We start from the raw sequence: 22,176 nt of genomic DNA, 5'->3' as shown, positions 1-22,176 counted from the left end.
CAGAATTCCGGCATGGAAACTAAAAAGAAGTGACATATCACTTTTTGTTTAGGCTCTTCACGCAGATGTTGCCCATTGACAGGGTAAATTCTGTGTGTGGATCCGCACCCAAAATACAGATTGACATGTTTTTTTTAAAGGTGAAATTCACATGGAAAATTCTGCGGTAAGTCCCACCGTGTGAACCTACCCTTAGGGCGCTTTCACACAACTGATTTGCTGCAGAGTTTCTGCAGCGGAAAAAATGTGCAAGAAAATTGGTATGGGTTTTGGTGCAGATCCACCGCAGATGTCGCACGTTTAAAGGGGTTGTCCCGAGGCAGCAAGTGGGTCTATACACTTCTGCATGGCCATAATAATGCACTTTGTAATGTACATTGTGCATTAATTATGAGCCATACAGAAGTTATAAAAAGTTTTATACTTACCTGCTCCGTTGCTGGCGTCCTCGTCTCCATGGTGCCGACTAATTTTCGCCCTCCGATGGCCAAATTAGCCGCGCTTGCGCAGTCCGGGTCTTCTCCTCTTCTCTATGGGGCTCCGTGTAGCTCCGCCCCGTCACGTGCCGATTCCAGCCAATCAGGAGGCTGGAATCGGCAATGGACCGCACAGAAGCCCTGCGGTCCATGAAGACAGAGGATCCCGGCGGCCATCTTCAGCAGGTGAGTATGAAGACGCCGGACCGCCGGGATTCAGGTAAGCGCTGTGCGGGTGGTTTTTTTAACCCCTGCATCGGGGTTGTCTCGCGCCGAACGGGGGGGGGGTTTAAAAAAAAAAAAACCCGTTTCGGCGCGGGACATCTCCTTTAATTGAAATTCAACTGAAGGGCTGAAATCCAAATCATATCTGTATCAAATCGTGAGAATTTTGATGCCATTTGTTGCACATTTTTTGAACAGTTCAGGAAATCCAAATGAGAAAGAATCCTTATACTACAGATATCAAAGATTTGAGTTCTGTTGAGCCATGCCTGTGTGATCAGTATATAACCAGGATACATCCAGTGAATTAAGGTTCCTAATGAAGGACTTCAAATGAAAATTTAGAAAATTGTGAGAAATTCATACAATTGTATAAAAACATTTGTGCAAAAATTAAATTAGCCTTTTTTTTTTAAATCCAGAATACGAAGACAAGTTTTCACAACTAGAGGATTACCCGGCATCTAAATAAGACTGTCAGTACTGGAGAAAGTCATTATGTGTCCCAGTACAAAGAACGCATTCATTCATGAGGCCATCTAGGAATAACCCTGAGCACCTGGCTACCATGCATGCCACTTCCTGACGACAGTCCCACAGGAGTTGACTTTAAATAGAGAGTAAAAAAAAAAAAGACCGTAGAGAGTTTAGAATCTGCACTTAAGTATCAGTACAAAATCTAACTCCTGCTGCCCATTCACATACAAATATAAGCAATCTTTAAGAATGCCTCCATTCGCCAGCACAGAAGGACTGTCCAAAACATGCTGTGTGTTAAGAATATCAATCAGATTCATATAGCTCATACTGCAGCAAATTCTTGTGCTGTCACAGGATATTCTCTATGCAAGTGCCAAGTGCTACAAATGCCCATTACAGCACCTGGCCCTGGCTAGCAAGAGCCAGAGTATCTGTATGCGGCTCACAATGGACAAAAAGCCCATAGAAAGACTTTCCCTGTGTGCAAAGTCATCTTCCTGTTTTAGTTCTGAGAATAGTTGTGTAATTTCCTTCCAAAATTTCAACAGCAAACATATCTGTGAAATACTTACAGCCAGCGAATCATCAGAAAATACACATCAGACTCTTAGTGCTTCTATTTTACCGAGATTCTGCACCAGAAACCCATGGCATCTGCGCAGTTTTCTGATACGGATTTTCATTGAAACCCACCTAGCATTTTTCCAACATGGATAATATATTGTGTGAGTGAGACCCAAGACTAAATGCATAATCTACATGCAGATATAATGTAGTGGATTCTCCCACTTAACCCCTTGAGTGGCACGGCCGGAAATTTTCCGGGACGAGCTCCACTGCTCATAGCAACATAGCCCGGAAGATTTCCGGGCCATGTATCACTATGGGAGCTGCAGAGCACAATGCCACAAGCTGTGACACTGTGCTCTGCCTGCACAGACCCACAGAGAACAAAGCAAGGGCTTTGAAAAACCAGCAGAAGATATTGCCGATATGTCGGCAATCTCCTGCTTTGTTTACAGGTTGCCATAGAGACCATCGGCTTGTCAGAAGCAAGCCGATGGTCTCTGTGGCAGGGAGAGCTGGTTGTTAGCTGTCAGAGGACAGCTAGGTACCAGCTCTTACAGCAGAGATCAGAGAAAACCTCCGATCTCTGCTGTGTTAACCCTTTACATGCGGCAGTCTATGTGACTGCGGCATGTAAAGGGCTGTCACTGCAGCATGTAAAGGGCTGAACCATCGGACCCCCAGAATGTGATCAGGGGTCCTGATGGGTCCCTGTGGAAGTCCCCTAAAGGGACAAAAAAAATAAATAAATAAATAAAAAAGAAGTTAAAAAATTATTAAAAAAATTATAAAAACACTTGTCTCCCTTTACTTTGTAAAAAAATCCAAAATACAATCACACATGTGGTATCCATGCATCGTAATGACCCAGAGAAAGAAAGTTAATGCATTATTTAACCCCTTAATGACATGGCCCCTTTTTTTCTTTTTTCCCCATTTCTTTTTTTCCTCCCCCCTGTTTAAAAAAATCACAACTTGTCCCGCAAAGAACAAGCCCTTATATGGCCATGTCAATGGAAAAATGAAAAAGTTATGGCTCTTGAGACGCAACTGCAAAATTAGTTGAAATTCAATGATTAGACCATTTTAAAAAACCTGCCCTGGTGGGCACGACAGGGTGGTAGGAAACCCGCCACTCAAGGGGTTAAGGAGACTTGTCAAAGTATAAGCTCCATAAACTTAAGGTATATACTAATAGTTTAGGTGACGTGCAGTCCTGGGAGGCTCTTTTTGATATTCTCCCATCACACGTTCCTGTGGTGTTCCCCGATGAAGCAAGTGCACTCCCATAGAGATAAAAGGTAGTGCGTGGTGGATACAGCCTTCTGAAAAAGTCAAGCTTGCTGTGTGCATGCTGACCCTGCCAGGGGCACCTCAGGAACAGGGGTCCAGGTAAGAAAAGAGGCTTCCAAGACTCCATATTACCCAAACTACAAAACTGAAGAACAAAAAATAAAAAGGGGAGGCGTGTGCTATGTTTGAATGATGGAACCGGCGGTGCCTGTCGGAAGCCACTGACTAATGGGTTCCATCTGACTGAGTCGTTTTACCAGGGGAAAAAAAATACAACATGCTTCACTATTTTTCCTGCATTTATGATGGAAACCACAGACAAAATGAAATGACGGAATTCTGAACAGTCTTACATACTGTGCGGACATTAAAAAAAACTATGATACGATAAAGTATAAAAATAATTTTTACAGCAATACCTTGTCTAAACCATTTGGTACTGAATTCCCTCACAGAGACCAATTAACCTTTTTAATGGCTTAGTGAAAAGTAGGTTACCTGCTGCCATCTCCTGATTGACAAGTTGTACTTGTAAATTGAAGATTTGCTCATGGACTTTACTGTGGGAAAGTTTGAGTTTCTCTCTTCTATTGACCATATAGCACAAATTTCGTACCTGTTTTAACAGAAAAACATACATCAAAATCAAAAGATAAAAGTCACACACAGACCTCTTTAGAACATTTGTTGTCTTAACAGATATGTCCCCAACAGAAGTTGTATCTCCGATCATTGGGAGCGGTCATAACATCTAGCAATTTGGTCCACACTGATCCGGAGAACAAGTCAATTTTATAGTTGCAGAGCAGACCACATCTATGGTTATTACTTACGGACATGGCAAGAGTACTTTTCTGCAGTGGTTTCCATAATTCCCATCCATTTCATGCTCTGCTACACATGAGCATGGCCACCCTGTGCGATATGATACTGTGAAAGGGGCGAGCCTACCTACTCCAGAAGGGAGGCCAATGCCCCCAAGCAGTGGGTGCCGAGTGAAGGGGTTTACCCTATTGATTGCCTGGCAACAAGATAGGCTGAGATCCATGCTGCCCCCAGTCAAGGGTGTTCTATGGTCAGGGTATTACCTCTACAGCTGTCATAGAGGCCGTAAATGGTTTCCAAAGTAAGCTCCGGGGGCTGTGAAGAAGTTAGGTCTTGCTCCAGAAAAGTCATGTTTATGAAATCTGACTGGTCATAAAGGGGTAACAGTTAGTCCCTGTCTGGGGGCATTGTATGTCTGTGTGTATGAGGGAAGAAGGCGAGATACGAGTATAGCATCCCTCAGGCTGACTGGCCGTGTAGGGTGCTATAAAACCACATATCTATGCTTCTGCATATTCAACTACAGAGGGAGGGTGGCAGTGAGAGTAGAAAGACCTAAGGCGAAATTGATGTGGGGTTGGAGGTAGCTGACAGTCTGCAGCGATACAGAGCAGGAGACAGGAAGTCCCAACCCCCACCTATATGTCAACCAGAAGTGCCAACTTCTGCAGCGGCTGGTAGAGGCCTAGAAGCCGAGAGCTCAATTAGAAGCGCCAGCCTGCAAGAGGGAAGTTTGCCCAAATCAGCATGCCAATCAGAAGTTGGAGCTGCCGGGCGAGACAGACGTTCCAACTTCTGACCACAGCCTATGAAGGCCTAAAATCTGGGACAGAGATTAGAAGCGCTGACCCAGCAGAGGTGCCGGGCGCAATGCAAAACAGCACCATCCTGGAGAGACAGTAGTGAGAGGACAGGAATCCTATATGCTAGTACAGGTGTGCGCCAACAAAGTGAGAGGGGTTGGGCGGAGGATCATTGGCCATGGATGGCGACTAGTGTTTGCATGGTGGGCAGTCATACAAAGAGATGAACTGTAAGGAATGGCGGGAAGAGTAGGATCCTGTAGTTATCTGTTGACTTAGGTATGAGAGAAGAGGATAAGGAGGTGGTACACTCAAGGAGTATTGTGAGGTGTCGAAGATGTGGAGGAGAGGGGCGATTGTGACATACTTAGCTAATTCCGTTTACTCATGTCGTCTTCATCCTCTTCTCTTGGCACTCCTATAGTCAACCTCCTCAGCGAATATCAATTAGTTGTGAAAATTGTTGGAATTGGGAGAAGCAGGTAGGAGTCACTGGGATACAGAGAAGTTAGTGCTACTCTGTTCTAGTTTGTCTTCTTAGAGGAGGAAGTAACAGTGTGTCTGATGCAGCGCTGTTCCCCCTCCCCACTTTGGGACAATCAGGAAAGTCAACTCATCCCTAATTCTACATGGGAAAAAGGTAAAATAATAAACTATAAGAAAGACAGAAGACCTGCAGAACAGGACATCTGCCTCCTACAGATACCAAGCTAAAATTGATTCAGTTCAGTGTCTGCAGGAAGGGTATAAGCTGGTTGGAAAGTACACTTTCTTTGCTTAGTGTCGCCTCCTAGTGGCAGGCGCTATACCGAATGACCCCCAAATGACACAGAAGAGGCAAGACTGTAGTAGTCCTTAGTTAAAAAAACAAAGATATAAACAAGGGCAGCACACTCCAGATTTGCATTGTAAAAGATGCATCTTTTAACCCCGATGTTTTGGCTCTGGTACATAGAGAGGAAGGATCAATGTAACAGAGCTGAAAGACCACGAGTGAATAAAAAAAAAAATCAAACTTGCAAACTAGAAAAGATGAAAGTGCCTCCCTCATGATTTCTCCCTTTAAATATACTTAGCATGGCTCAATACAAGTTTTTGCATTAGAAAGAGGCTTCTGACCTACAAAGTTTCTGCCATTGTCCTATTTATCCGTATGGGGCTGTAGAAACAACCACATTCAGATGTATGCAATAGATTTTTCAGTTGCAGAAACTTCCGTAACAAATCTGCCACAATTGAACATATCCTACAGCTCAGCTCCTAGAATGTAGAAGGACATTTAGTATTTTCTACAATCAGATTGCTGGACATTAACCCTTTCCAATCCACTGTCTGCCGTCTAAAGACCTTCTGATTGAAGGCTGCACAGCTTCTGATGTCGGAAGACGTCCGGCAGGGTATTCTTACTGTATATTACTGGCTGATCTGTTGTCGGGGGCCTCTCCAGCATGTCCAATACCACAGTACTGTATCTAGCTAGTAGGTGGCGCCATTGTATAATGGCAGAAAGAGAAAAACCCCTAGGAAACCCTGAATCCAAAATTGGATTGCAAAGGGTTAAGATGAGTAGAGACTAAGTTTCCTAGAAGGAAAATCACCAGAGTTCACTGTGCAGTCGACAAGTAAGCATGCCGAGAGATTTAAGGCCTGTAGAGTTGTAAATGCAGTTCTACACAATCATACAGGCTGTACCTCAAGACCAACACAAGATAATACCTGCTTTTACAGTAGTTACTGAACTTATGTGGATCAATTCAAAGGTGAACATTCACTTTAAAGTGGTTTTCCAGGCAAAAACTATTGCCCACCTATCCTCATTATAGGTTGCCAATAGTTAATTGCCAGGGACCCGCCACACTGTATCTCCTGCAATCACTTGATCTCTCAGCCTGCTGTCACTGCAGCGGGCCGGACGTACTTTATGGAAGATGGGATTGAATTGACCTAACTGGCTTTACTTCCATTGAAATGGGAGCTGAAGCAGCTATTACATTTCTGGCACTTTCTCCTCAGACACTGAGGTCAGATGCGGAAGTGAAATAGAAAACATTGATTTCAATGGGAGTGAAGCCCGCTGCACTGACAGCAGGCTAGACGATCTGGAAATCGCCAGGGAGTCCGTGCGATGGGTCCTTGGCGATCAACCACTGATGACCCATCCTCAGGATAGGTCATCGAAGTGGTTTTCCAGGCAAAACCCAAAGTTCGCATAACAAATAGTAAAAAGAAATATAGCCAGCTTGGGGAGAGTAGGTCAGATAAGTTACCACTCTGGCACTGCTGTGATTTTACACCTAACTTACTCTCTCAAGGTCTTGCCTAAGGTGCATGAACATTCTCATCCTGGTATGAATGCTGTCCTCCTTGGGTTGTATCAATCCATTCTGTTCCTCCTCTTTAGGTGGTAAAAGCGGTCTATTAAAATTACTTTTCCGTTTCAACATCCAGAAAGAATATATCAAGTCCACAGTTAGCTTGGGCAATCCCATTTCAGCTGCCACATCATCTATGTTCACCATAGTGTAAAAGTCTTCCTCCAACTCCTTCAGTTTCTGAGCGCGGAGGCTGGTTTTCTCACTCTCACTTTGTGTTTGTCCATATGAGCTGTCGTTGTCTACATGAGGTTTGTCAGGCTCGTCCTGGTCTGCCGGACAGTGTTTGTTCTTACTGTGCTTCAAGCAATAAGACTTGAATTTAACTTCATCCCCTTCATCAAGTATAGTCTTCATGTCCAAACTGTGCTCAAATGCACAAGTGACGTGAAAGGCTATGATACAGCTCTTAACTGAGCACTGCGCAAAGAAAATAGAATCAGTGACATAGAAGACAATATGTGAAATATAAGCCCTACCCCGAAAATAAGCCCTACCTGAATTACATTTTTAAAAAAAAATTGAATATATTACCTAGCAGGCTTGGCCCGAGTCCCTCCTGATGCTGCGGCGTGCTTCTTGCAGTCCTAGGCCGCCCACAGAAGATCACTTCCTGGTTAAGGGATTCATAAATCCCACCTCCAGGAAGCAATGGCTCTAACTGATTATCGAGCTCTGCTCAGCCAATCAGTGTAGCGTTCAATGAACCTATATGATTGCTGTAATTGGTTCATCAAGTGCTGCATTGATTGGCAGAGCAGCACTTGAGAACCAATCGGAGCCATCGCTTCCTGGAGGCGGGATTTATGGATCCTGTAACCAGGAAGTAATCATCTGTGGATGGCTGTGGACTGCAAGAAGTGTGCCGGAGCTCCAGAGAGCAGCCGGAGGGACCTGGACCAAGTCTGCTACGTAAAATAAGGCATTACCCGAAAATAAGACCCAATGCCTTACTATAAATTAATATAAGACAGTGCCTTATTTATGGGGAAACACGGTTACTACTGCAGCACCTCTGCTTCGCTCTCCCTCCTCTTCAGAGACCTCTATGTGCATCATGAGTCATCCCCAACCCCCACCCCCTTCGACTTCCTGCTATTTGTCTTGAAATCTTTATAACTAGAGGGATTTTCTTTGATAACAGGCAGTGGTCAGCAAATTAGAAGGAAGGGAGACCCCCTAGTGGTGTTTTTGAACTAAATGATCATTTTAGGTAAAGTGATTTGCACTTTTGCTAGATATCACATTGGCTATCATATTAACACAAGTTATCTCAAAATGCAGTAAACATTTAAGCAATCAAGGGGGAATTCTTTAGTACAAAGAATATCTTTAAAAGTAAAATGAGATTTACTCTACCTGTATGCATGCTCCTGTCTTAAGTTTACAGAGGCTGCAGACCAATGCCCATCGGCTTGGAGGTATATGAGAAAGCTTTGTGATAGGTTCCATCCTTTCAGGGCAAGCAATGCTCACCTGCATGAGTTAACATTGATAACACTTGTTCAGAGTAGAAACCCTTTCATACCACAACATATCATAGCAGTGATTTCAATGTTTCAGAGGTCATTACGTGAAAATGTAAAAAAAGGACCATTCTGCATAAAGTAAACCTGTCACTTTAGTAGGTTATCCTAATTGAGGGGATTCTCCGAGCATTTAGTCAATGACTTAATCCTAGTATAGACCCTCAATGTATGATCGGTGGAGCGACACAGCCATTTCAATGCCTATTCAGAAGCAGTATCATACATATGAGATGGGCAGTGCCTTGTACTAGAATCCAGCCCATCTCAGTTAATTTATGAGTCTGCTATAATTACAGGCCTAATGCTGCCACCATGTTCTTCTTAACTCCTAAGTGATAGCAGCCTCTCTATAGGCACTACCACAGAAGCGAGGGTTAGGATGGCGGCGCAGCCATGGCTTCATGCATCAGTGGACTCAAAGGTAGTTCTGCTTATGATTCTGTTCGATAACTTAGTATTTTACAAAATGGCTGCATAGGTTGACCTGAAATATGCAAAACTGGCTCTCAAGACCTCGTTTTAAGCCAAATGTATTTAAAAATGAAAATCCAAAAACAAAGTCAGTAATTAGTTGATTAGCATTTGCTACTAATTGCCAAACACATTTCAAAGTCATCTCGACTAGATCCCCAGTAGCTGGCCTACTAGCAACAATTACTAATATGGAGACGAAACATTTATATCTGCACATCTCTGTTCAAGGATTAGTGACACTGCCTACCAAGTAGTGATCACCGTGACAATGCTTCCCCTGTACATCCAGACTTCTGTAATAGAATCCACTGTCAACAACCAAGTTGGCGCTTCGAATTACAAGTTTCAGATGACAGTTGCATAACATACGGTGTAAGCGCCACTCAGAGATGGTTGAGGCACAACACATACATTGCTGGCATTTTCCGATGCTTAAAACAGACGGTGTGGTCAAGTGGCGGGTGCCAAGGTCCGGCAAATAACTATTATGTTGCTGAATATGTCAGGATGTTAATGCAGCTTAATGCCAAGTTCGGACAGAGAAGGTCACTCTTTAATAATAGTGTAGAGTCAGGAATACTTTCTGGCTCAAATAAATGCTAGGAGGACAAAGTCTGCTTATAAACCTTATTAAGGAATAGAATCAACCTTTGGCTTTATAACAATGCATTAAGGCTGAACGAGGTCTATATCGTGGCAGGCGATTCAGAACAGCCTGCATCAGTGAATATATTGTTGTTGTAGTTTTAAAACTGTTGTTTTACTCCCATTTGAGCTTAAAGGGGTGGTCTCGCGAAATCAAGTGGGTCTATACACTTCTGTATGGCCATATTAATGCACTTTGTAATATACATCGTGCATTAAATATGAGCCATACAGAAGTTATTCACTTACCTGCTCCGTTGCTAGCGTCCCCGTCGCCATGGTTCCGTCTAATTTCGGTGTCTTCTTGCCTTTTTAGACGCGCTTGCGCAGATCCGTCTTCTCCCTTCTTCTCCCTTCGGCTCCGCTCGGCAGCGTCGGCATTTTGGCTCCGCCCCCTTGTACGCATCATCGCGTAGCTCCGCCCCATGATGTGTGCCGGTTCCAGCCTCCTGATTGGCTGGAATCGGCACGTGACGGGGGCGGAGCTACGCGATGATGCGTACAAGGGGGCGGAGCCAAAATGCCGATGCTGCCGAGCGGAGCCGAAGGGAGAAGAAGGGAGAAGACGGATCTGCGCAAGAGCGTCTAAAAAGGCAAGAAGACACCAAAATTAGACGGAACCATGGCGACGGGGACGCTAGCAACGGAGCAGGTAAGTGAATAACTTCTGTATGGCTCATATTTAATGCACGATGTATATTACAAAGTGCATTAATATGGCCATACAGAAGTGTATAACCCCACTTGCTGCCGCAAGACAACCCCTTTAAGGCTGGGTTCACACGGGGCGGATTTGCTGTGGAAATTCCGTCCGGAATTTTGCCTCGGCAAATCCGCCTGCGGCCGCTAATCCCGAGATTAGCCAGCCATGTGGACGAGATTTCTCAGAAATCTTGTCCACACGGGACGGCAAATCTGCCGAAGCGGCAGCCGGCACTGCAGTGCGGATTAGCCGGCTGCAGCAAGCTCCTTTTTCTTTCTCCGCTGCGGCCACGCTCTCCTCTATGGGAGTGCTGGCCGCAGCGGAAGAGCGAGCGGCCAGGCCGCTTCAAAACCCGCAGCTAAGTGCTGCGGGTTTTGAAGCAGCGCTTCTCCCAGTGGAAATCTCGCGGTTTATAAGTGCGACCAAACCGCGAGATTTCCGCCAGGATTCCACTGTGTGGGAACCCAGGCTAACGGTACTTGTGTTTATTGGTGATGTTTACATAACATTTGTTACATACATACACATTATATTATTTATATCTATCTATATACATTGTTGATTGCAGCAAGAGATTATATCGCAGTCTAGATGTGGGGATTCATTCAGGGATATGTTTATCTGCCAAGAGGGCCCTGCGATAGAGGCTCACTGAAACTCCTAATTGATGTATGTGGATTATATTGTTCATATCATTTTTCTTTGTTTTATGATTTTTTAAAATGGATTTTAAATAATTTTGGTTTAAAAAGAGGACCTAATAACGGGCTTTGCATATTATATAGTAAAAAAGTTTCTAGGTACCAATAATAAATGTGAACTCGACCTCATGTTCATACTAAAGCTCTGGTGAGTTGGCCATTATCTTTTCAACATATTTTGGCCCACACCTATACTATGTTGCCCTTGTTTAAGGCAGCATAATAAAAGATCTACTTCAGCTAAAGGAAACTGGTAAGGATTACTTTTTTCTTATGTGGGTTTACTTAGAGGGCTTCTCAACATATATATATATTTTTTTATTAATGGTTGAACATACTGTAAAAACAAAATAGATACGTACCTCTCTTCAACACCTTGTAAGCAGCAAAGCAGCTCCAGTGACTTTCCCACTGTCAGCACTGGCCAGAGATCAGGTGACCGCTGTGGCCAATTACAGGCTGCAGCACCACCTCTTGTGCTCCTGACACCAGTACACACATCCTGGGTCCCGTGCTGCTAGTAGTACGGGACGTTGCGGCCTTAATTAGTCGCAGCGGTCACCTGACTTCCAGCCAGCACTGATGGAGGAGTAGGAAGGGGGTCACTGGAGACACTCTGTTGCTTGCTGGAGGATAAAAGAGGCAAGTACCTATTTGTTTTATTTTACAGCATGCTCAGCCTTTACAAAAAAATTATACTCTGACAACCCCTTTAGTTTTTATGAAAACAACAATTGTAACTAAACGAATGATTAATGCAAAGTCAGCACAACTCTCATTCAATTCTAACTGCAGACAATGACTCCAGAGGCAATACCTAAAGACAGCCCACAAAGAAGAAAACCAGTACCACCACAGAACAAGTACCTCTGGTATCCAGAGCGCACAGCTGACATGGGCCCACTTTGTTCCAGTTCTTGTAGGCTTCATGGCTCCTCCTCTCTTTGGGCACAAAATGCATTGTGGATGAACACCTAAGACACAGGTGCGACACAACCAGCTGCCTTCTGGAACCTTCAGGATGCCATAACACGCCTTTCAACAGAGAAGAAAAAAAAATGTCATCTGGTATAAGCGTCATTATAGTTTATCAGAACATCCAGGTTTACATTTAAGTTACACTTTTTGTTGTTGGCTGGCTATGTAGAAAAGTGCGCAGTGTGATGAACTTTCTTATACAGTAAAAAGCAAAAAAAATTGAATCCTACCAAAATTCTGAATAGTAGTTATAAACAGTCTTGGCACTGAATACGGACAGTATAACATCCTACAGAATCCAACGAACCAAAAAAAATAAATTAAGAATATAGATTTTATCTTAATGACAAAACATGCCTGGCAGAGGCAAGGGCAGTCTTTTAATATCTGCCAGATAGACTTCTATGGGACTGCACACACACGGCAATTTGAGAAGAGTCACGTTGCCATTTGACGGTGCTGGAACCAAGAAATAGGAGAGTATAAAAAAAAATACATCACCCAGTTTCCCTGTCACTTCTACTAACAACACTATAACTTAGTTTATGGGGCTGTTAGGAGTTGACAGGTTCCACTTAAATGCATTTCTCAATAGATAAGTCAAGTATACCTACTGAATTCAGTGTGAATATAGCCTTATATATGAACCTATACATTATTAGTTTTATAATTTTATTTTACACAGAACAATCGCTTCATAAATGCACAATGAAACATTTACAAGTAATACAAAAACCATAATATTCATAGTTTGGCAAGACAACTGGTACCAAAGTTTCATTAGCTGAGAACGCTTTGAGTGTACAAAACCCAAGCTATAAGCTATATTTTCCTTGGTGTTGGAACTAGATTTCAATTGGTTTGCCTGAAACCATTTAATAATAATGCAATTATTTGTACATCACAAAATACTCAATGTAAACCATGAACCCTACCTGGTGAACACAAATGTTGCATCTGTCACAGAACACCATATCATTGCCTTCCTCACTGTCGGGAGAACGACACACATCACAAATGACATCTTCATCATACTCAATGCCTAGGCCTTCTTCTGTCTCTATGGCGTGACTCATGTTTTCATGGCACCGACGTTCAAGAACTTCTAATGTTTTCTCCATAGTGCTCTCATCCAAAGGAGCACATCCTACCAGAAGAAGAACACGTAGAAACTGCATGAAACCCTCTCAGAAGAAAATTTGAAGAGCACATTACTAAAGTATGTACAGCATATATCAAAACTGAAAAATTATGGTAACAGACTTCTATCTAAGCACACAATGGCCTACATTTGCTAAGACCTACGACAACAGTTGACAGGCAAGTGGCTTCCAAAGTCACCACAGTGGCCACCACAACTGCAGGATGCTGATGGGTTGCCATAAGAGCAGGAGGCCCAACAGTGGCCTGCAGGTATGCCCTGTATGAGCATGATCTTTGGAGATGAGCTAATTGCTGGGGACAGTGTAGTAATATTAAAGCATGTGAATCTGTAACTATAACTATGAAATCTGAATTTTGGCCAAAAATGTAACCAACTATCGCAGTGACAAGGAATGCTGAAACAATGGAGATATTTCATTCTGTCAAAAATGAATCTTAGACTTTGATCCACCATGTTAGACATCCGCTTCTTAAAAAAAAAAAAAAGGAGGACCCATTAATTAATTAATATGTCTGTTAATTACCCATATCTGCTAACTCAAGGTTGCATTCTTGAAGCCAAAAAAGGTCCACATCATCAAGATCATAACGACACATGCTCTCTGCCAGTTCTAGAATGTTGATATAACCAGGCTCTGTGGGTTCTTGGCCTGAACAATGGATGTACTTTCGTGGACGGGAATATAGCACCTCCTTCACTTTTTCAGCAATGACCCTAAATAAAAAAAAAACAAAAACACAAAATGATAAAAAGTTATGCAAACCAGTAAGCAATTTACACCATAAGCCAGTGTGGACCCCTCCAGTTGTGGCTATACTGAAGTGAAAAAAATTGTTACATTATTTTAATAGCAAGATCATTGGCCCTTTTAGGCTCAGAGTACAAGGGTAACACGTGAATTTCCATGAACTAATGTCTGAGTGAACTTCTATTTACACATAGCAGCTAACAAGCAATGTAAAACATGGGGAAGGGAAAGTGCAGCAGCTTAGAGTCAAAGTGGATTTGAGTTAAGGTACCTTTCAAAAGAGCAACTATAGTTTAGAAACAGTCGCTCAGAAAAGTCATTGATACGTACAAACAACAGAGCACCGATTGTTTATTAGTTGTTCAATGGGATATGATTCATAGAGGGGATCTCCATTCAAATTTGTTCACAACTGAGACTTAACACAAGATGACTTGATCAACCAGAGAATTTTTATGGCAAGTTGAAACAAAACTAACAACTTACACTAGGTCAGTGGCCATATTGACATTGAACAACTATCAATTGAATGCACTCTTTCAAGGATTACTTAGCCAACAGTCATCCTGTAAAAAGGGTACCTTAAAGTGAGATTTGCAGAGAAAATTCTCCTCGGAAAGGAGGGTGAGGGGGGCTGTATATTGCCTGCCGTTCTCTGTCCCTCTGATCCACTGGCTCTGGGTTATTTTTTTGGCCATCAGAGATGCTCAATGCAATCTTCAAACTACCTAAACACCACATTGCACTGGTAGTGTTAAGACTACCAATGCATTATATCTGCTCTCAGATTAGCCAGAGTTACTCACATGATCAGCACTGGCCAATCAGAGCAGTACAGTGTGCATTCGGTAGTTAGAAAATTGCTGCAGCTATCTTGGAAGGGCGAAAACGGAATCTGAACCCAGCAGATTGGAGCGGCAGCAGAGAACTGCAGACAATGTACTCCATCCCCCTCGGGTCCCAGAACAGAACTCTGTCCCAAAACTGAAGGGTCACTTTAACAGATTCCCAGCAGATCAAAAGTCAATGATCATAGTGTGTTAATGTTATTTTTATGGGTCAGTATGGTTATGGTGATAATGAAGGTGTTTTACAACTTTTATACCATAAATACTTTAAAAAGCAGGTTTTTATTTTTCTATATTCTTTGATCCATAACTTCATTTTTCAGTCAATAAAGTTGTGTAAGGGATTACCTCTCAGAGAGTGAGGAGTAATTTTTATTGGCACTGTTTTCAGGGACAATTTTTCATTTTTTGTTTATTACTTTTTTGTGAGGCAGGATGAACATAAAACCCACAACACTGCCATTGTTTTTCATCCATTTCTTATACTGTTCAGTAAAAATGGCATATGGACTTTGACAGTGGCAGCTGATGGGTTCCTCTACCAGGATTTGATCTCCGATCCTGGCCATTGCAGTTGGTCACTGGCTGTCATTCACAGCCAAGGTCCTGTCTTGATCATATGGGCACAGTTCCTGTGCCCGAGCAGTCACCATTATACATTATTATGGTATGTTAATTTGCAGGAATTATGTAGTTCCCTTGATGTAATGGTACGTCAAGGGGTGGAAAGGGGGGGGGGGGTTAAAAAACAAAAAGGGCAAGTATACCTATTTAAAATAGACAAAAGTAATAATATAGAAAAACATATTCCTATTATAAGTGAAAAAAAAATATAACCTCAAATAAAAAATGATTAATGGGAAAAGTCAACATGAACGATCATCATTACATCCTGGTCCTATATAGGAGGAATATAACCATCAAATAAAATAACTGGCAAGAGCGAGGTGTTCAAAAGAAGAAGAAAGGGAGGGAGAGAGGGGAGGACTATTCTTCCTCTGTTCCCTCCTGACAAATTCCATTGCCCTCATTCTCTTTACTTTTAAACATTTCTCTGTACAAAAGGGTATTCAAGAGCCTCAATAATTAAAAGCTGTATGCCAGGCTCCAGCATTCTTTCGTATGATCCTAAAAAGAAAAAGGTTTGTACCATGTCAACCAGTAGAACAAAATGTTATTGCTCTCAGTAAGAAAAACTACATCTTGTAGATGTGATATCTTTTGATAACTACAAGAAATAATGTTGCAGCAAGCTTTTGAGACTACTTAGGTCTCTTCATCAGGCTGGTATTACAAAATGCATCTCAAGAAAAGGAGAAGGAAGAGGACTTCCAAGAAAATGAACATAATTTTGGTTGCCAAACAGAAAATAATTGACAGAAATAAGGGAGTGGATATGGGAAGGAATCTTTGGTATTCGGTAATAAGAGAGCTCTAATAGGATCTCCAAGTTGCAAGAAGTAATAACAAAATAAAATTAGATACACAAATCTATAATCTCTTGACCTTGGAAAGAGACATCCAAATGTGGCACATGAAATCCTCTACAGCAAGTCTCCAAAACACAATTCAGAGATACCAAACGAACAACTTTATGCAATCAGAGATACCAAAAGGAACCATTTACCATCTCAGGAGGACTTTAACATTTGCCTTTGCTAGAGACACATTAAAAATGAGCATCAACGGTGGTGCCCATAGCAAGGTCAACTTCTTGAGATTTCAGACCTTGGAGAAAAAATGTACCATTATATAATATTTCCAACTCCTCCGCCAGAAACAGATTGTTGGTACTGCTTGCCAACCATTCAACGAGTGGAAGGAGAACTTAAAATAGTGTAGCATTACTAAGGGATTATTTAGACATCGTAATTAACCCAAAACAGTCACATTAAAATTGAAAAATCCCTCCTGAAAATCTCCCTTATATAAATTGTAGATTTTGAATTTATGTAAATATATTTGGGCAGAATTCAGTCGCCTTAAGTGTATTTTAACTCCTTCATGACATAACTAATTTTAGCCTTAAAGGGGTTGTCCCGCGCCGAAACGGGTTTTTTTTTTTTTCAACCCCCCCCCCCCGTTCGGCGCGAGACAACCCCGATGCAGGGAAGTAAAGAAAGTTTACCGGAGCGCTTACCTTAATCCCCGCGCTCCGGTGACTTCAATACTTACCGCTGAAGATGGCCGCCGGGATCCTCTGTCTTCGTGGACCGCAGCTCTTCTGTGCGGTCCATTGCCGATTCCAGCCTCCTGATTGGCTGGAATCGGCACGTGACGGGGCGGAGCTACACGGAGCCGCTCTCTGGCACGAGCGGCTCCATAGAAGACTGCAGAAGACCCGGACTGCGCAAGCGCGGCTAATTTGGCCATCGGAGGGCGAAAATTAGTCGGGCTCCATGGGAACGAGGACGCTAGCAACGGAGCAGGTAAGTAAAAAACTTTTTATAACTTCTGTATGGCTCATAATTAATGCACAATGTACATTACAAAGTGCATTATTATGGCCATACAGAAGTGTATAGACCCACTTGCTGCCTCGGGACAACCCCTTTAAGAGTCAGTAAATCATATCCCCTTTTGTGTTTAGCGATCATAACTTTTTCATCTTTTCATGAGTGTAGCTGTGTGACAGATTGTTTTTTGTAAGAGTTCTAGTTTTTATAAGAAGCAATTTTTTGGGTTCATGTAATTTACTGAATAACGTTCTTCTGGGGGCGATGGAAAAAGCAATTTCACAACTTTTTTTACCGTTTTACGTTACAAATATTATATTGCCTTTATTCTACCAGTCATTACGATTATGACACTTAAATTCGTAGATGTTTTATCACTTTTTCACAATATAAAACCTTTTTTTTTCTTAACAAAAGACTTCTAGTGTTGCATTAGATTTCAGGACTAGAGCAGGGGTTTTTTTTTCAGTCGACTGAGGACTTGCTTTATAGGAAAACTTTAAATCATATCATTTTGAGGTATATATGACTTTTTAATTAATTTTTTTTATTCCTGGCTTGGTGAAGTAAGATGAAAAGAAAATGTCTATTTTGGTGGGTTTTTTTTTTTTTTTATATAGACTTTACCATGCTGGAAAAAATAATGTAATATTTTTCAGCATGGTTTGTTATTGGATGTGGGGATACCAATTATATGTAGTTTTTGTTCTTTTTACTTTTTCAAATACCTAACAGCAGTGCGTAAGGAGGAAAAGGTTTGAAATTTTCTTTCTGTAAAAATGGTTAAGAGGCGAAGGTCAGCCATGATTGCAGCATCTGAGGGGTTAAACTGTATAGAGGAGCGATTAGATAAGCAAGTCCTCATTATGTTACTCTTTTTGGGGAAAACACCATATCTGACAATCAGACAGCAAATATGCTCTCTGAGTGATGTGTGGGTGATGACATGAACAAAAATATGGTGGTGCAGAGTGTAAGCTCTCGCCTACGACCTGAAGGTTGCAAGTTCAATCCCTGCATGATTCAGGTAGACGGCTCAAGGTTGACTCAGCCTTCCATCCTTCCGAGGTCGGTAAAATGAGAACCCAGCTTGGTGGGGGATAATAAATAATTACCTCAAAGCGTTGCGGAATAATTTGGCGCTATACAAATAACAAGTTTTTATTTTTTTTAATTAAAATATGTCACACTCTCTGAGGAAGGGGGAGAAAATTTAGTATTCCCGACCCCACTTCAAATGGCTGTAGCTCGGGTTTTCAAAGAGCTACTGGCATGCTTTTGGTGTCCTTTTAAAGCTTGTCATTAGCCCTGAAAGAATCTGAGCCACAGCTGTTTAAAAGTACAATGAGCTCTGTTAATCTAAAACTGTAATGTCTTTTTTGGTAGAACGAACAGAGCTCATCCTAAACTGCTAGATGGAAATAAAGATGAAGTTAAAAAAAAAAAGTATATATATATTATATATATAATCTATATCCTGTTTCCCTGAAAATAAGACATACCCTGAAAATAAGACATAGAATGATTTTCCCGAATTTTTGAGGATGCAAAATGATTTTTTAGGCTTTTTGAGGACGCTTGAAATACAAGCCCTACTTGTACTTAAATTAATCCCTGCTAACAGTTAATTTAAAAAGGCAATTTAAATAATGTCCAGGCAGCTATACATGTAAAAACGTTAAACCTTTTTGAACAAAGATTAATATAAGACACTGTCTTATTTTCTGGGAAACACGGTACCTACCTGAGTTCCTACATCTTGAGGGAGTTGTACCATCCTGGAACTAGCAGAATTATACTATCAGTACACCTGAGGATGCCGTTTGTGAGTGTTTTCTACTGATGGTGAAGAGCAGTGTACTTTCCTGTTCTGTGTGAGCTTTACATTCAGTGGTGGTATATTATATCAACATTAAGCAGTGAGGTGCATTATATTAAAATTTCAGTAAATTTATTAGACTGCATTTTTTTCTTCATTTGTGCAATGGAATATTTTGTGACCGTTCTGTTTTTACATATGTAACCCAGAATCCAAAGCATCAGACAGAAAGGTGTGTCGAAGGTCTGCTGAAGAAGGCTTATGAAACAAATTACTTTACTGCAAATTATTGTATTTCTACCTGAGAGAAGGCTGTGGGATGGAATCTGGATTAGCAGGTACTTGGACACCCTTTTCCCACTCCTGTTTCCACGTGTCAGCAAAGTGATAGTAGTCCTCCATACTGACATGTTGGGAGTCTGGAATCTTCATGGCACTGATTAGGTCTTTCCTGAATACCTGATAATACACAAAGATACTCATGTCAGAAAATTAAATACAAGATACTACAACCTAAAAAGTCAGCAGCTTTGCTAAATAAACAAATGTTTTGGGTATATTTGGGTAGCACTAGACGTATGTGCATTATATTCCAACATCCCACATCAGAAAGGTATAGAAGCAGTGGCCCATTTCTTAAAAATCGATAAACTCATGCCCGATAACCAGAAACCGTTTATCTTGGAAGGTTTAAAATTTATTTTAAATATGAAAAACAATATTACCTTCAGACCCGCGGAACAGCTATGGGCACAAAATGTGCCCCCTGTTTCGCCAACCTGTATATGGGGGCATTTGAAGAATCAATTAATGATCCCCACATTCGTTTCTATAAACGATTTATTGATGATGTGATCTTTATATGGGAAGGCACTACAGAGAAGGTTAACAAATTCATACAACAACTAAATATAAACTCGTGGAATTTGAAATTCACAGGCAACCATAGCCCAACTAACATTACATTCTTGGATTTGGACATTAAATATCGAAAAAGGTATAATTCAAACACAAAACACACTTTAGGCAAGTAGACGCCAATAATCTTCTTGATTTTAGAAGCAACCATGCCAAGACATGGAAAATAAATGTCCCGTACGGACAATTTAAAAGAATAAGGCGTAATTGTTCATCTATAGAAACTTTTGAAAAGCAAGCTAGGATATTGTATAATAAATTCAGGGATAAAAAAATATCCAGACACACTCATTCAAAACTCCTACACTAAAGCTAAAGAAGAAAAACGGGAATTAGGGAGGATGAAAATACAATCAAGTTCAAAAATACTTAACAAAAGAGAATTACGCTTTATTACGAAATACAACAATAAACATAAGGAATTAAAATCCATCAAACAAAAATTGGAATATGCTGAAAAATGACCCTCATTTAATAACAGATCTTCCTTCAAAACCAACATTAACGTTTCGTAAAAACAAGACATTCGGTAACATATTGGCCCCTTTCCGACCCCGATCATTAGTGCTTCCACAGATTATGAAAGAGACTACCCCTTTACAAACATTGGGGTCGTATGAATGTGGGAGAATGGGCTGTAAATGTTGCGATAATATCAGCAACAAAAAAAAAAACAGTTCCATTAGGACCAGATATTCCACCTTTCCAAATAAAACAATTCTTAAACTGTGGTTCCGAAAACCTCATATTTGATAGAGTGCCGCTGTCCATTACAATACATAGGACGAACAACAAAATCACTGCGTTGCAGGTTGAACCAACATAGGTATAACATCAAAAGGAAATTTCTCAAACACAGTGTCTCAAAGCATTTTGCGTTATTTCCACAATTCAGACCCTTCAAAATTATTAATTACCCCTTTAGAGAGGCTCGCACCTGGAGAATATTCAAAATTAAGAACAAGGGAGGTGTTTTATATCTACAAATTTAATACATTATACCCGTCAGGCCTCAATGAAACACTAGAAAAAGTTTATTAAATTATACAATTTTTGATAATTTTAAATAAAAAAATTTTATGCTGATAATTTTATAATAAAAATATGGCTGATAAATTTATTGATTATCTTTAATGTATATGTGAATTTTTATAAAGTTTATATGACCTAATCTCCTTAGCCAATAACACTATTGCATATCTCATTCAAATTCATATAGTAACATAGAAATTAGGATTTATGCATAATAGCAAATTCAGGATAATTAAATTAATAAATACATACAAAAAACTAGTTCCATAAGCATGTTATTTATATGTTTATTCTAACAAGCAGGTATCTTACAAACTATAATGAAAAAATGGAGGCTCTATATATCGGCTAACAGAGATAACATAATAATCCATTGACGTCTCATGACACTATTATGTAACCCTATGATTCCATCCAGTCATGTGATAGATATCACATGACAAAGGAGCCTCCACCCACATCACGCTATAGACGCTAGAAAACAAAGACGTCATCCCGTAGTTGCGCGGCGTCACGTGACTATCGGGACGTCTAGACCCGCCCCACACGCCATCGCGCACTTCATCAAGCGTGCCCCCTGGGACTGGCGACCCTACACTACGTGGGAGCGCGGTGGTATATGGGAATGTTCAGTGACGTCATCACACTCCCTCCTCCCTCCCCTTTTAAGAGCAAAAGGAAATCAAGGATGGTAAAATTTTGCGCGAAAGCACAGTATATTACTCACTACATAGTGAAATATTGGCTAAGAGTGAATAAAGTCATTTTGGACTTTAAACTATAAGATGCTATATGGACTATTGTAAGTGAACGCCCAGAAAGGGGGCAGTACACTACTGATTTCCCTGCCCCTTCCTTGTTCACTCACTATAAATATAGGTATGTGGTGACATAACATGTATGCTTGAAAAAGGCTTAAGAATAAGCCGAAACGCGTCACAATAAAAGAAGTGTATTAAAGAAGCGTCTCCTTGCATCTCCCTGCAACTTAGAAGTTCTCCTGGATAAGGGGGGTGCCACGGAACCGGCACCCCCAAACAAGTAAGACCCTCAATATTATTCTTACACTTAAAGTTCACGGAGCGCTGAGGATTTTTTCCTTGTGTGATCATATTGATA

At 41.1% G+C, this 22,176-nt stretch overlaps 1 protein-coding gene across 1 annotated transcript in view; it reads right to left on the bottom strand.

Annotated features, from left to right (window-relative positions):
* JADE3 (jade family PHD finger 3) overlaps positions 1-22,176 on the bottom strand; it is a 64,160-nt gene that overhangs the window by 8,486 nt on the left and 33,498 nt on the right. Inside the window, exons 4-10 of the mRNA XM_066579478.1 lie at positions 19,409-19,566; positions 13,760-13,950; positions 13,007-13,218; positions 11,961-12,128; positions 8,401-8,517; positions 6,973-7,461; positions 3,540-3,657 (exon numbers count right to left, since the gene is read on the bottom strand). Coding sequence (XP_066435575.1) covers positions 3,540-3,657; positions 6,973-7,461; positions 8,401-8,517; positions 11,961-12,128; positions 13,007-13,218; positions 13,760-13,950; positions 19,409-19,566 — 1,453 coding nt within the window. The remainder of the gene's footprint in view (positions 1-3,539; positions 3,658-6,972; positions 7,462-8,400; positions 8,518-11,960; positions 12,129-13,006; positions 13,219-13,759; positions 13,951-19,408; positions 19,567-22,176) is intronic.

The sequence above is a fragment of the Eleutherodactylus coqui genome, chromosome 1 (genome assembly GCF_035609145.1).
Source record: "Eleutherodactylus coqui strain aEleCoq1 chromosome 1, aEleCoq1.hap1, whole genome shotgun sequence".
NCBI classification, from domain to species: domain Eukaryota; kingdom Metazoa; phylum Chordata; class Amphibia; order Anura; family Eleutherodactylidae; genus Eleutherodactylus; species Eleutherodactylus coqui.
Note: the sequence above shows the minus strand (reverse complement) of the source record. Positions and strands in the feature narration are given on the sequence as shown.